This window comes from Hypanus sabinus, chromosome 6 (assembly GCF_030144855.1).
Source record: "Hypanus sabinus isolate sHypSab1 chromosome 6, sHypSab1.hap1, whole genome shotgun sequence".
In the NCBI taxonomy this organism is placed as follows: Eukaryota; Metazoa; Chordata; class Chondrichthyes; order Myliobatiformes; family Dasyatidae; genus Hypanus; species Hypanus sabinus.
Window position 1 is genome coordinate 167,901,551 of NC_082711.1, and position 15,672 is coordinate 167,917,222.

The following is a 15,672-nucleotide window of genomic DNA, read 5'->3' on the forward strand; positions in this document are numbered from 1 at the left end:
TAGTGTCCAAGGGTTCAATGTCCATTTAGGAATCGGATGGCAGAGGGGAAGAAGCTGTTCCTGAATCGCTGAGTGTGTGCCTTCAGGCTTCTGTACCTCCTACCTGATGGCAACAGGGCATGCCCTGGGTGCTGGAGGTCCTTAATAATGGACGTTGCCTTTCTGAGACACCGCTCTCTGAAGATGTCCTGGGTACTTTGAAGGAGAGTACCCAAGATGGAGCTGACTAGATTTACAAACCTCTGCAACTTCTTTCGGTCCTGTGCAGTAGCCCCCCCCCCCCCACCCACCCCCATACCAGACAGTGATGCAGCCTGTCAGAATCTTCTCCATGATACAACAATAGAAGTTTTTGAGTGTATTTGTTGACATGCCAAATCCCTTCAAACTCCTAATGAAGGATATCCGTTGTCCTGCCTTCTTTATAACTACATTGATACATTGGGACCAGGTTAAATCCTCAGAGATCTTGACACCCAGGAACTGGAAACTGCTCACTGTCTCCACTTCTGGTCCCTCTATGAGGATTGGTATGTGTTCCTTCATCTTACCCTTCCTGAAGCCCACAAACAAATCTTTCGAGTTACTAATGTTGAGTGCCAGGTTGTTGCTGCGGCACCATTCCACTAGTTGGCATATCTCACTCCTGTACGCCCTCTCATCACCACCTAAGATTCTACTAAAAATGGTTGTATCGTCAGCAAATTTATAGATGGCATTTGAGCTATGCCTAGCCGTACAGTCATGTGTATATAGAGAGCAGAGCAGTGGGCTAAGCACACACCCCAGAGGAAAGCCGAGGTGTTAGTTTCTTGCCAGTCATCAAAGGCTATGGGTAAAGGGCAGGCGAATGGGGTTGAGAGGGGAAGTAAATCAGAGCAGATGCAATGGACTGACTGGTCCAATTCTGGCGGTGAAACTTTGTTGTCACCTATGTCGCTTGGTTTCACTTTGTAGGAGGTGATAGCATTCAAGGCCTGCCTCAGCTGTCGAGCATCCTTCAGTGATTCAGGTTTGGTCTGGATCTGCCACTTTGCATGTGAGGTGGTTTTCTGGAGATCATACCATATACCTTACTTGGTCTCCAGGCCTGAATGTCTCTGATCTGGCCCACAGCAGATTGCAAATTTTGTGTTTCATCCAGGACTTCTGGTTGGAGAAGACTCTGAATGATTTTGTGGGGACATACTCATCTACAACTGTTTTTACAAAGTCCATGACAACCATCATGTATTTGATCTGATCCTCTAATGAGTCCTTGAACACAGCCCAGTCTACAGACTCGAAACAGCCGCGACCCATAAACAGCCAGGAATTATGCTTTGCATCACACAGCCTACTTTAGCAAATTTCTCTAGAAGAGGCACAAATAACGAAAACAATTTAGCAAACACTTTGATTTCTAATCCACCATTTTCAAAGTTTGGCAAAAGCGTAACATTTGCAGCTAATAAAGTCATAGCTAGTGCAGAAATAATCAAAACAGCTGTTCAATAATTTAGTTAATGAGTTCATTTTGAAGGCCTAGAGGAATGGGGAATCTCGACAGCAGCCAGTGACTGGAAGCTTACTCTTTTGTTTTATTTTCACTGGAAAATTACATGTCCTCAAAAGACATCATCAGTAAATCATTACCATCAAGGATCTTGAGCATCATTTGTGGACGAGTGGACCATCAATCACTTGTCCAGTAGGACCCGATGAAGGTACACACACCAACATTGTCAGGTTTTAAGCACACCTAGATAGTGTTCTAGGGTTGTCAGTAATAGTGTGTACAATGTGCATACATTGAATAAACCTACACAGGCGAAGCTTGGCAACAGTGCAGACAGGATGTCATGGTAACACACAGACTCTGGTGTTCATAGTGGAGAATTTCCATGCTCTAAAACACTGCCAAGGCTATTCTTAGGCTTGGAACACTGGGCCTGTATAAAATTCTGAATATTGCTCTCACTGCATCAGATAGCCAGCATCCTATTATGGTAATGAGAAATTGGTGCAAAGTCTCATCACTACAACACATTAGGATGGAAAACACAATTAATTATGAATAAGCAGACAGCTGAAGAGTACGGAACTGTATGGTGCACCTATGTTTCATTATTCAGTTTAGTCCATCCAGCTCTGCTGCGTCGCGGAATCAAAGTTCATAGTAACTTCATTATCAAGGTACACGTTGTATACATCCCCATGTAGTACAGCAAAGATTCACTTTCTTGTGGCCATTCACTCCATTTGCTCACTTTTTCTCCAGTAAACTATTCCCTCTCACATTCAGATTCAGATTTATTAGCCACATGTACATCGAAACTACAATGAAATACATCTCTTCCGTTAACAACCAACACACCCAGGGATGGGCCAGCAAACGTCGACACACATTCCGGTGCCGACAATGCACGCCCGCAGAGTTGTGCAGAACAACAGAAGCAGCAACAGCAACAACAGTAAAACAAAACCCTTCCCCGCCCATTCAGACAGGCCTCCAATTTCAGGACAGGCTACCTTCAGGCCTCCAGTCCTTGGCCCTGGGCTCTCAGACATCAGGCCTCTAACTTTAGAATTCACCCTGAGACTCACCGGTCACAGGTTTAACCTTCGGGCCTCGACTTCTGAACTCATAACAACTTCTAACCCTTGTGACTCTGAGCCTCTACCTGCACTCTTTTATCTTTAGACTTTTACCATGGTCTGGACTTCAACCTTCAGCGTTGCCCTCTGGACGTTGTTGACCTCAGGACTTGCCGATCACGGGTTTGACATCTGGGCCTTGACTTCTTAACTCACATGGACCTCTGACCCCAGTGACCTGGGGGGTGGGATTTCACTGGCCCTCGTGACTCCTGCCCTTAGCCATGCCCATGGATTTTCCCCAGATTCTCCTACCGCTCACCCACATGAGGGTAACTTACAGTGATCAATTAGTCAATCAACCAGTGAGGGTGGGCAATGTCACAGGGAGCCCGAGCACCCAGGGGAAGACCACACAATCACAGGGAGAAAGTGCAAATGGCACACAGACAGAACCTGAGATCAGCATTGATCTAGGGTTGTTGGAGCTGGGATGTGCTCAGTGCTTTCCCTGTGACAGACTGAGCCACATCCACTACCTTTCGTAGGGTTTCCTACTGAAGGGTGTTGGTATTTCCATACCAGGCTGTGATGCAGCCCTTTGTGGTAACAGGGGCTACACTGTTGTCCTTGTGTGTAAGTAAACAAAGTGCGATTGAGAAACGAGTGCAGGTTTTCAGAGTCCATTTAATTGGTGATGACACTGTAACTCAGTCCTGGGCAACATTTGTGCTTAGGCTTCGCCGGCTTAACGGATGTTAAGGGAATAAGCCCACTCCCTGTCAGGAGCTATTCTGCTGCTGTTAGTGTGTCACAGCCAACCCAGAACCTGGTTTAATACTGCCACAGCAGCCGACGGCACACTCACAGGGTCACCGAAGTTCAGTAACAAGGAAAGGATTTGCCGAGGCTTTCTAAGGCATTGGTCAGACCACATTTGGAGTACTTTGAGCAGTTTTGAGCACCATTTCGAAAGAACGATGTGTTAGCATTGTAGCAGGTCCGGAGGAGGTTCACGAGAATGTTGGTGGAAACAAAATGGTTAACGAATGAGGCACATTTAATGACTTTGTGCCTGTACTCACTAGAGCTTAGAAGAATGGGGATGGGGGGAGAGGGATATAATTGAAACCTGTTGAATATTGAAAGGCCTAGATCGAGTGGAAGTGAATAGGATATTTCCTATAGTGGGGATTCTAGGACCAGAGAGAACAGCCTCAGAATATAAGAAGTCCCTTTAGAACAAGGATGAGGAGGAATTTCTTTAGCCGGACAGTGGTGGATCTGTGGAATTCATTGCCACAAACAGCAGTGGCGACCATGTCATTGGGTATATTTAAATCTGATAGGCACTTATTAAGTAAGTGTGTCTAAGATTATGAGGAGAAGGCAGGAAAATGGGGTTAAGAGGGAAAATCAGCCATCATTGAATGCTAGAGAAACAATGGGCTGAAAGGCTTAATTCTGCTACCGTGCCTTATGATCTTCTGACACACCTAGATACTGATCCCAAGGAGGGAATGATGGGCCCTTTCAAAAAAAAAATGCACTTAGGCTTGATTTGTTTAACAGGAAAGCAAACCCAATAGATTTTGTTATGTGCATGCTAAACAATAAAGACAAAGCAAGAGCCTGTGAATGCTGGAGAACCTCAGTGTGTCAAGCAGGATCTGTGGTGGCTGGGGAAAGGAGGATTTGTTGATGTTATGGGTCCAAAAGCTACATCAGGCCTCAGACTGGAGTGGGAAGATGGCTGGTTTCAAGAGAGAGGGGTGAGTTGTGAGCTAAGGAGGGGAGAAGGATGTGGACAGGCAGATCGAGGAAGAGGGGTGCAGTTAGGAGGTACAGGCAGTGGATGGTCAATTTTAAAAAGGGGAGATAAAGGTGGGTAGCAGGCTGAGGGAACCAAGAGGGAAGGGGATGAACATGAGTGATGGGATGGAAGGGATACGGGAAGCAGGTCAAAAATGGGAGGACTGGAAAAGGGTGGGCAACTTTGGAGATGAAAGTAAAGGTATCCATTTAAATTCATTGCCTCTCAATTTCATCTAGTACCTAAATATTTCAAAGGCAGTCCATATACCAGGCAATTACTGTAGGATCAGGAACCGTTATTACCCCTCAACCATCAGGCTCCTAAATCAGAGCAGATATATTCAGTCGCCTTCACTTGCTCCAAACACTGAACTGTTCCCACAACCTATGGACTCATTTTCAAGGACTCTTCGTCTCATGTTCTTGATATTTATTGCTTATTTATTTATTATTATTATTGTTTTTTTATGAATTTGCAGTTTGTTGATTTTCGCATACTTGTTGTCTGCCCTATTGGTGCAGTCTTGCAACAATTCTATTACGGTTATTGGACTTATTGAGTATGCCCACAAGAAATCTCAGGGTAGTATATGCTGACATGTATGCACTTTGAGAATACATTTACTTTGAACTTTAGTATAACACCTTTAACAACTGCAGCATTTTAAGATCTTTTACCACCAATGAAATGCTTCAATGTAGAAAAGGTTGGAGCCAACTGCACACAGCAAGCACCCACACACTTCAATTATTAGAGTGTCTGTTTCAGTGACACTTCAGACTCATTAGTTTGGCTCTAATCAGAATCAGAATCAGGTTTATAATTACCGGCATGTGTCGTGAAATTTGTTAACTTAGCAGCAGTAGTTCAATGCAATACATAATATAGGAAAAAATAAATTATGTTATATGTAAATTGAATAGATTTTAAATAGTGCAAAAACAGAAATAATGTATATTTAAAAAGTGAGGTAGTGGTCATGGGTTCAATGTCCATTTAGGAATCAGATGGCGAGGGGAAGAAGCTGTTCCTGAATCGCTGAGTGTGTGCCTTCAAGCTTCTGTACCTCCTACCTGATGGTAACAGTGAGAAAAGGACATGCACTGGGTGCTGGAGGTCGTCAATAATGGACGCTGCCTTTCTGAGACACCGCTCCCTGAAGATGTCCTGGGTACTTCATAGGCTAGTACCCAAGATGGAGCCAACTAAATTCATGACCCTCTGCAGCTTCTTTCAGTCCTGTGCAGTACCCCCCACCCTCCCTCCCATACCAGACAGTGATGCAGCCTGTCAGAATGCTCTCCACGGTACATCTGTACAAGTTTTTAAGTGCTTTTGTTGACATACCAAATCTCTGCAAACTCCTAAAGAAGTATAGTCGCTGTCTTACCTACTCTATAGCTGCTTTGATATTTTGGGACCAGGGATCCCCATTCAACAGAATAATCCATTAACTCTGAATGAGAGTTTGAGTGCTGAGTGGTCTTATATTTGATTTGGAGTTCTGTAATATTTCCTCTGTGACAATTAACAGATGATAATCAAGTTTAATGAATTTCTGCTCAAAGTATTTATTTTCTTATAGAGAAGGCTTACAAGTTATTTTGTACTTGGGCTATCCCTGGGAATTTTGTGGGTTCTAGAGTTGACTGATGTAGGACACACAGACACTACCACAGTGGAGAAGGACAGGGGAATGGTTTGGGAGGTGGTTCACTTCTTCTGCCTCACTGAGACCCACTGGTGATCAGTCCACTGCCGTAAAACTTTGGCCATCAGCCATTTTAGTTGTGGGATCATCTATTATCTGGTGGTGGCCCAAGGCCCGAGGTTCAGATTTATTTGTCACGTGTACATCGAAACACCGAAACATATGGTGAAATGCGTTGTTTGTGTCCAAGCATGTGCTGGGGCAGACCACAAAAGTGTCGCCGTGTTTCTGGCACCACAGCTTACAACTCTAGCCCATACAGTTCCTGTGATCCCAGTTCAGTCCTGCCACTCCCTATAAGGAGTTTGTCTGTTCTCCATGACCGCATAGCTTTTGGCTGGGTGCTCCAGTTTCCACCCGCGTTCCAAAGGCGTACACGTTCACAGGATAATTGGCCACATGACATCATTGGACAGTGTGGGCTCATTGCTGTGTCTCAAAGTCATTAGAAAAAATCCACCCAGAAACAAACAAAAATACTTCACTCCCACAAGGAAGCTGTTGCCTGATTCAGAAATCTCCTGGCTCCCACAGGAAAGTTAAGAAAAAAAATCCAATTAATAACCAAAGGCGTTTGGAAGTTTCTCATTTTTACAGTTGCTGTCTTTGCCTGCCAAACAGGCACTATTTTCTCAGGATTATTAAGAGTATTGCTTACTTGTGGATTCTGCTGACTGGTTAGATGGCTCCGAACAATTATTTAATCAAAGGTTATGATCTGCTTTTAGCTAACTGAGCAATTGCAGATTGAAACACGCCTAGATTGCTAAGCTCCATCATCATAAGTGGTAGAGAAGTGCTTTTATTGTTCATCCGTCTACATGGCCTCTCTGACACAAAGGCATCCCAAACAAAACCACAAGGTTAAGTGCATCTGTGACAACTTGTGTGGGAAACAGGAATGTAACTATTTCAGTGCCTGGTGCTTTATTATTGTCAATAATGGTTACTGAACCTGGATAGCCTCTCAATCCACAGGGAGAGGGGGAGCACACAGTTGAGCATTCAATATCACCTAGTTCAAAGTCCAAACTTGGAAGTAACGTTATTACCAATGTGCATATATGCCACCATAGACTATCCTGAGATTCATATTCTTGCAGGTGTTCATAGTAGACCAAAGAAATATTACAGAAAAGATGAAAAACTACACACAAAGACAATGCGCAAAAGAAGACAAAATGTGCAAATACAAAAGAATTCAAATAATAATACTGAAAATGTGAATTATAGAGTCCCTGAAAGTGAGTCTGTAGGTTGTGGAACTAGTTCAGAGTTGAAGTGAGTGAAGTTATCCATGCTGGCGCAGGAGCCTGGTGGCTCTAGGGTAATAATTGTTATTGAAGCTGGTGGTGTGGGACCTAAGGTTCCTGGACTTCTTTCCTGATGACAGCAGCGAAAAGAGACCATGGCCTGGATAGCGGAGTCCTGGATGATGGATGCTACTCTGTTTTTTAAACACTCCAACAGTGAGTTGTCAGATTCATAGAGGTACACAGCATGGAAACAGCCCTTTCCATCCAACTCATCCATGCCAACCAAGCTCCTTAACTGAGCCTCTAAATCTCCCCAATCCATAGACCCATCCTGTTAAATGGTGTAACTGTGTCAGCCTCTATCACTTCTTGTTCCATATACTCTCCACCCTCTGTGTGGAAAAAGCAGTTCCTCAGATCCATTTTAAATCTCTCCCCTCTCATTTTAAACTTAGTTCCTCTAGTTTTGAACTCGGCCTCTCTGGAGAAAGATTGTGGCTCTTTTCCTTATCGGTGCCCCCCCACCCCACCCATAAACATTCCACTAACTCAGCCCTTAGCTTCCGATCCTCCAAGGAAAATCTGCTTCAAGTCTACTGCCCATTACACCAGTAGGCCTTCCATCTCTACTTGACAGTGTTCAGGGCCTCCGTCACCGTGCTCTCGGTTTTCACTACTGTCTGCTGTGCAAGTCCTGGGTGGAGACTAAGGAGCACCATTGTACACAGATGTAGAAGGATACCTCATTGCTGTTTTGGTAACAGTTTGACCAGTCAGCGTTGTTAGCCTTGAGCTGAACATAAGAAATAGGAGCAGGAGTAAGCCATCCGGCCCATCGAGCCTGCCCCACCATTCAAAAGATAGTGGCTGATCTGTCTGTAAACTCAGCTCCATCTACCTGCCTTTTCTCCATAACCCTTAATTCCCTTACTATGTAAAAACCTATCTAAATGTTTCTTAAATATAGTGAAGAAGCCTGAAATGCTTCCCTGGGCAGAGAATTCCACAGATTCACCACTCTCTGGGGAAAACAGCTTCTCCTCATCTCGGTCCTAAATCTTCTTCCCTGAATCTTGAGGCAACGTTCCCTAGTTCTAGTCTCACCTACCAATGGAAACAACTTTCCTACTTCTATCTTATCTATCCCTTTCAAAATTTTGTATGCTTCTATAAGATCCCTTCTCATTCTTCTGAACCCTGAATTGGAGGACAGGTGGACCCCTCTTAGTTTGGCCTCTACCTTTTGACCTGTTTGGCATGGGTAACCCTACCCAGAGTCAAAGCATAACGCCCTGACTCCAGCCAACATAGCTCAATGGGTCATTGAGGGATGCAACTCTCCAAACCACAGTGAGGTTGTGATCCTCTTGGAAGTATCTAGCTACTGTTTATAACTCAAACCCTTCGGTCCAAGTAACATTTTCAAACCTTTATTGCATCCCTTTCAATTTAATGACATCCTGCCCATAGCAGGGCAACCAAGACTGTACATAGTACTCCAAAAGTAGTCTTGCACAGCCATTGTCCATTCATGACATGCCCTCTTCCCATTACTATCATCAGGAAGGAAGTACAGGAGCCTGAAGACACACACTCAATGTTTTGGAACAGCTTCTCGCCATCAGATTTCCGAATGTTACATATATGGTACCGTACAAAGGTCTGAGACACATATACACATACAGCTATATACAGTATGTTATATGTGTATGAGTGTTTGTGTGTATGTATGTATCTGGTAATTTATAATACATGCATTGAACTGAACTGCAGCTACAAATTTCTCGACATGTCAGTGATAATAAACCCAATTCTGATTCTGAGCTGACACATAACATTGCAGCTCCTGTACTAATAACTCCAATATTTATGGTAACAAATGGATATACCTGGACTACAATTGATTTCATTTATTTTAAAAGTGCTGCCATATATAAAGTGTCGCCGACATTATCAGAGGTCTAAATGGTGAATGGAAAGGGTCCATTTCACTTGCATACTGGTCAGTGACTGGAGAACATAAATGGAAGGATTTAGGGGGAAGTTGAGAGGCGATAGTTTCCGAAAGTTGCCTCCTAGAAGGGTGGTGGTAGAGAGTCCGCACAATTTTTGTTGAGTACCTGGGTGAGTGGTTGAAGACCTGTAACTGGCAGGCTATGGACTAAATGCTAGGGATTCATCTTAATAGAATTATGGAGACATACTGCATGGGAACAGACCTTTTCTCCCACTGAGTCTATAAAACATTGGGACAGAATTAGGCCATTCAGCCCATTGAAACTGTTCCACCATTCAATCATTTTCCTTCTCAACCCCTTTCTCTCGCCTTCTGTTTGAAACCTTAGGCATCCTTACTAATCAAGAACCCCCACTTTAAATATACCAAATGACATGGCCTCCACAGCCATTCATGGCAATAGTAAGTTGCATTGAATATTGTTAACTCCACTTAGACAAGATCAGCGGCCCTTCCACCTTTCAGCTTCACGATCCTGGAGAGTAAGGACCCAAGGAGCACGGCTAAGGATGAATGAGATATGGCGAAGTGAAGTTTTAGAATCAGAATCAGGTTTAATATCACTAACATGTCATGAAATTTGTTGTTTTTCAGCAACAGTACAGTGCAATACATGCAAAGTTAATATAAATTACAGTTTTTATATATATGTTAGATTAAGTAAAACATTAGATTAAATTAAAACATTATAAAACATTAGATTAAGTAAGTACAGTAGTGCAAAAAGAGAGAACAAAAATAGTGAGGTAGTTTTCATGGTGTGTTTCATTGCCTGTTCAGAAATCTGATGGCAGAGGGGAAGAAGCTGTTCCTAAAACACTGAGTGTGTGTCTTCAGGCTCCTGTATCTCCTCCCTGATGGTAGTAATAAGAAGAGAGTATGTCCTGGGTGATGGGGGCAAAACCATTTTCACAAAGTTAAAACATTGTACCAAAAATATGCAAATATGGAACAAAAGTTAATAAACTGTAACCCAATATTACATGCACTGCCTATTTGGTAAATGATGACATAAAGCACCTCATATTCTGGCTGGGTAGCTTCCAATCTTTGGCATGACCAGGGATTTCTCCTGTAATTTCTCCCCTTCCCCCTTCCCCTACTCTGGGTCTCCTCTTACCCCTTCCCTTCTCCTCACCTGCCTATCACCTCCCCTTGGTGCCCCTCCTCCTTCCCTTTCTCCCACAGTCCACTCTCCCCTCCTATCAGAATCCTTCTTCTTCAGCCCTTTACCTTTTCCACCTATCATCTCCCAGCTTCTCACTTCATCCTTCCTCCCAAACCTACCTGGCTTCACTGATCACCTTCTAGCTTGTACTCTTTCCCCTCCCCCAACATTCTTATTCTAGTTTCTTCCCCCTTCCTTTCCAGTCCTGCTGAAGGGTCTCAGCCTGAAATGTCAACTGTTTATTCCTTTCCATAGACGTTGTCTGGCCTGCTGAGTTCCTCCAGCATCTTGTGTGTGTTGCTGTGGATTTCCAACATCTGCAGAATCTCTTGTGTTGAACATTCAGCAAGTGCCGATCATTACGTTTTTTGGGTGCAATTTAAACCATTAAGATCTTAACAGAGCTCTGCATTTTTCGAATAGGGTTTGCAAAATATATCACTCTTGTATGTAATTTCCAACAATTCCTGATATAGGGAACTTCCTTACTGTTAATTTTGTGCATCACAATTATTGGATCTGTCCAGAAATGTTGAAAGAAATTCTTACCTCAGGTTGAGGACATGAACAGCACGAGAATATTGAAGCCACCAAATTAACTGATTCTTGTGTTTCTTCACAGTGTTCATCATGGCATCTGGGCTTCTTGTCTATCCTTTTGGACTGAACTCCGCCATTGTGCAGAAATATTGCGGGGATTCGAGCATCTACCACGCGGCAGACTGTCAGATTGGATGGGGTTACATGCTGGGGATCGTCGGAGTCATGCTCGCTGTCTTTCTGCCTTTCTTCTCCAAATACGCACCAAAAGAATCCACTTTACCAACCCCAATACCTGCAATTTTATAGTACTTGTTACTAAAAGAGGGACAATTGTACCATGGTTATGAAATATCCTGTTTTTACACTTTCAGAAATGAACAGAAGATAATGAGAGCACTTCTTTAAGCTATGAAACAGCTAAATTCGATTTGCGACCCAAGTGCATTATGTGAAATGTCTTCCTGATTTCCTCAAAATACACAGCAAGCTGCCAAAATTAGCAATTTATGAAAAAAGCTGTCAGGAAATCAGTTACAAGGAAGTCTTGTGTCCTGTGAGTTACTGTTATACACTTATAACTAGACTTTAAATGATTTTCCTGTCAATTTCAGTTCATTTGTAGTTCTCACAAGGATTGACAGTAGTTTCCAGGACATTGCTGAGCTGGGTAATGGTCAGATAAAAGAGGGTTCAATTGGTTGAGGAATTCCAGTTATTGTGAACAAAGTAAGAGGAATGATATCAGAGGAGATATGCAGTAACAAAATGACCACATGGTGTGTTCTGCATAACAGAGGCTCTTGCTGATCAGTACAGGCATTAAAAAATGGAACAGATTAGAAAATGGATAACAATCGTGATATTGTACGGTTCTTTCAACCAGGATATTTTCTGTCTGAGCTTCTAAACATCAAAAATTCAAAAAAAAAGGTTTTCAACTAGAGTATGGAACTATCGGGAAATGCCTTCTCTTGGGGGTCAAAATTACCAAGTAAATATTTAGTCAGAATAAAGCCAGAGAGATTGCAGATAACTCCAGTTTTAAAGGGAAGCTTATCAAATAACTGGAGATCTCGTCAATCCACATTATGTAAGAACAAACTTTTAGTGAGACACCTCACACTAAAATCTCTGTCAGGCTTTGGTTGATGGACCAATAATTCCATTTAGAAATTCTTCTGACTGAGGTTGGAAGATTACATCTGTGATGAGGGCTTGCATGCTGCTAAGATCTCTGAGTACATTTTACACTCATGCAGTCCTCTTGTCTAATGGCTTTAACAATCAAGCCACTATATTTAAATTTTAAATAAAGAACCGCACATATCAACTGTCTGTATGAAGGTACATCAGAATATGCAGTACCTATATAGCCATAATGAAAATTTCAGAGTAAACATCAGCATTAGTACAAAATAATCTTTATCTGTCATTACTTAATATAGTGATCCCCTCTTCCCATAATGTGTAATTACTTCTTTATTAACCCGTTCACTGCATATAACCATTGAAATGCCACCTGCTGTGACCAACCATTTCACAAACTTCAAGCTGGTGTTCAGGGACTCTAGTGGAATTGATGCCAAATGGAACTTAGCAAAGGTTATCTCATTTGCCCTCCATCTAGGAAGTTCTTACACTTCCTGTAAGTATTCAGTTAATTTATTAACATTGCTTATATAAAATTACATTAAACTTCTGTATCTCCTCATATTACTTCTGGTTTTAGATTTAACAGATTTCTTTGAGTCGAGTATGATGTTCTCCTTAGGGGTTGTCTATTGTAGAGGCCAATCACGTATTGTGGTGCAGCATTGAGTTATACAGCATGGAAATTAGCTCATCATAAACCCAAGAGACTCTGCAGATACTGGAAATCCAGAATAACAAACACAAAATGCTGGAGGAGCTCAGCAGATCAGGCAGTATCCATGGAAATGAATAAACAGTTGATGTTTCAGGCTGACACCTTTCATCAGGACTAGGCTGAAACATCAACTGTTTATTCCTTTCCATAGCTGCTGCCTGATCTGCTGAGTTCCTCCAGTATTTTGTTGGTGTTACCATGGAAACAGACCTATCAGCCCAACTCATCCTCATTGCCTAACTGATCTAGTCTTTTTTCTTAATTTCTGTTGACATAATTTTATCAAAATTATAGTTTCTCATTTAAAATATTATCTCTTAGATGTGATGTTTGACCAAAACTGTAAAAGCTTAAGACATTCATAATCTGTTCTTAAAGCAACACTATTTGGTGCTGGTCTAATCTCGAAACAGGCAATAAACCTCCCATTAAATCTGGGCTATTTGAATACTAAATAAATTACTATATTAAATTTAGAGCTGCCATCTTCCACGTCACAACACTGCATTTTTGAAAATGATCAACAAAGGTCTGCAGCTTTTAATAATGACAAAAGGCAGAACCAGAATAACTGCTGCAAATTTATCAGTGAAGTAGCAACATGAAACTGTTCTATTCTCATAACCAATAGCAATTAATACCTTCACTGTTACTTCCAAATACTGCCTGATTACATCAGATTTTTCACACCAGAAAATGATTTAGACAGTTTTTCTAACAAATAATGCTAAACAGCCTATTTAATGTGATTCATCTTGCTGGGTTGCTGCTATGTTTAGTACACTAGGATGGTTTCACTAATTTACAATTAAAATATCGAAAGGCACAGAGTCCTCTTTGACCCTATCATGGGTAAATGTTGCATTCTCATTTGGATTTGGGTTGAAAAAGATTTAAAGACTGATTGAAATCTATCTGACTGCTGGTAATGCATTCAAACACAGACGTTTGGTAGGAAGGCAACATTATTGAAAGCCACAGATAGTTTTTATATTTCAAAGCTATGAAGACACCATCCTAAGCATGCATACAAGTTCCCAATATAAGGTGTATAATTGTCAGGCATATATACTTACAGGTGAATCCAGAAAGAATGCATGACTAAAATTGTATTAACTATCTATTTAAGTATTGTGTCAGCAATAGTGATCAACCACATCCATAATGTCTCCCCTATACTCACAAATTTCAAAGCCACTTTTGATCAATAGAAATACAAATTGAATCTTAATTGATCATTCTGATTTTTACAATAAACTAACTGAGCCCTACAATCACTCACACTTTTAATTTTATCACGTTGCCCAAAACATTGTGCTAATTCAAACTTGGAGCAATCATGATTTGATTTCTTTATCCAAATCACTAATTGTACCACTTTGCACTCGATAAAAGGATCACTTTAGATGCCATGGGAAAGATTTCCACTCCAGAAACTGCCAGAACATTGTTTATACAGGGGTTGACAAAACATTTTGTCTTTTCCTCGTGTTTCTAGAATAAAGAAAGACAACCTAGAAACCGGTGCTTTGACCCACCCTTCAACAATGAGTCCATGCTGAAAGCTTCAATGCATTGAGTCCATAATGACCACTGAATCCATACTGACCTCTGGGCACATCCTTTGATCCACTGTTAGTCTTGGCCACTGAGTCATCCATCAACCCACTGAGTTCACACTGATCACTAGGTCCACACTGACCACTGAGTCCATACTGACCAGAGTCCACCTCTGCATTACTGAGTACACCCTAACTACTGAGTCCATCCTCCAACGTACTGCATCCATACTGACCAGAGTCCTTCCTTTGACCCACTAAGTCCACCCTGATCACTGAGACCATACTGACACCGAGTCCATCCTTCCACCCACTGAGTCTGTATTGACCACGGCATCCATCCTTTAACCCACTGAGTCCATTCTTCAACACTCAGTCCTTCCTTTGACCCACTGCGTTCATTTTGGCCACTGAGTCCATACTGGCCATCAACTAATTTACTTCTTAAAATTTCTCCCCACATTCTCATCAATTTCTACCCTCTGAATCCTTCCACCCACTGACACACTATGGGTAACTTACAGCAGTCAGTTAGCCTCCAATCTTTACCTCTTTGGGTTTGAACACCGAATGGTACAGCACAGTACAGGCCCTTTGGCCCACAATGTGTGCTGACCTTTTAACCTACTCAAAGATCAATCTAACATTTCCTTCCTACATAACCGTCCATTTTTCTGTCACCCATGCGCATTTGGGAGTTAATGGGAGCTCTCAGATAAAATCCACACAAACATGAACATGAAAGCTCCACATAGACAACTCTTGAGGTCAGGACTGAGCCAGGATCTCTGGGACTTTGTGGTAGCATCTCTTCTAGCTGTGATGCACACAAAATGTTGGAGGAACTCAGCAGATCGGGCAGCATTTATGGAGAAGAAATATGCAATCAATGTTTCAGGCCGAGATCCTTCATCAGGACTAATAGTGCCATTGTACCACTCAGAACGTATGGCTCCACAGAGTTAACCTGCCTTCTCAATTCACTGTAGTAAGGCACTTTGTCCTTGTCCTCGTACTGTCATACACATTGTCTCCCGTCCTAACATTAACACTTCTTGAACCACAACAGTGGGGCAGAAACCCCTGCAGGGATTCCCACAGTGATCAGCATATTCATCTCACTGGAATAATCATATAGCACCAGGCCTTCACTACCCT

At 42.2% G+C, this 15,672-nt stretch overlaps 1 protein-coding gene across 1 annotated transcript in view; it reads left to right on the forward strand.

Annotated features, from left to right (window-relative positions):
• Positions 1-13,029, forward strand: part of LOC132396070 (LHFPL tetraspan subfamily member 7 protein) — a 319,687-nt gene extending 306,658 nt beyond the window's left edge. Inside the window, exon 3 of the mRNA XM_059973439.1 lies at positions 11,168-13,029. Within this exon, the coding sequence (XP_059829422.1) occupies positions 11,168-11,394 (227 nt within the window). The 3' untranslated portion in view covers positions 11,395-13,029. The remainder of the gene's footprint in view (positions 1-11,167) is intronic.
• Positions 13,030-15,672: the final 2,643 nt, after the last annotated feature.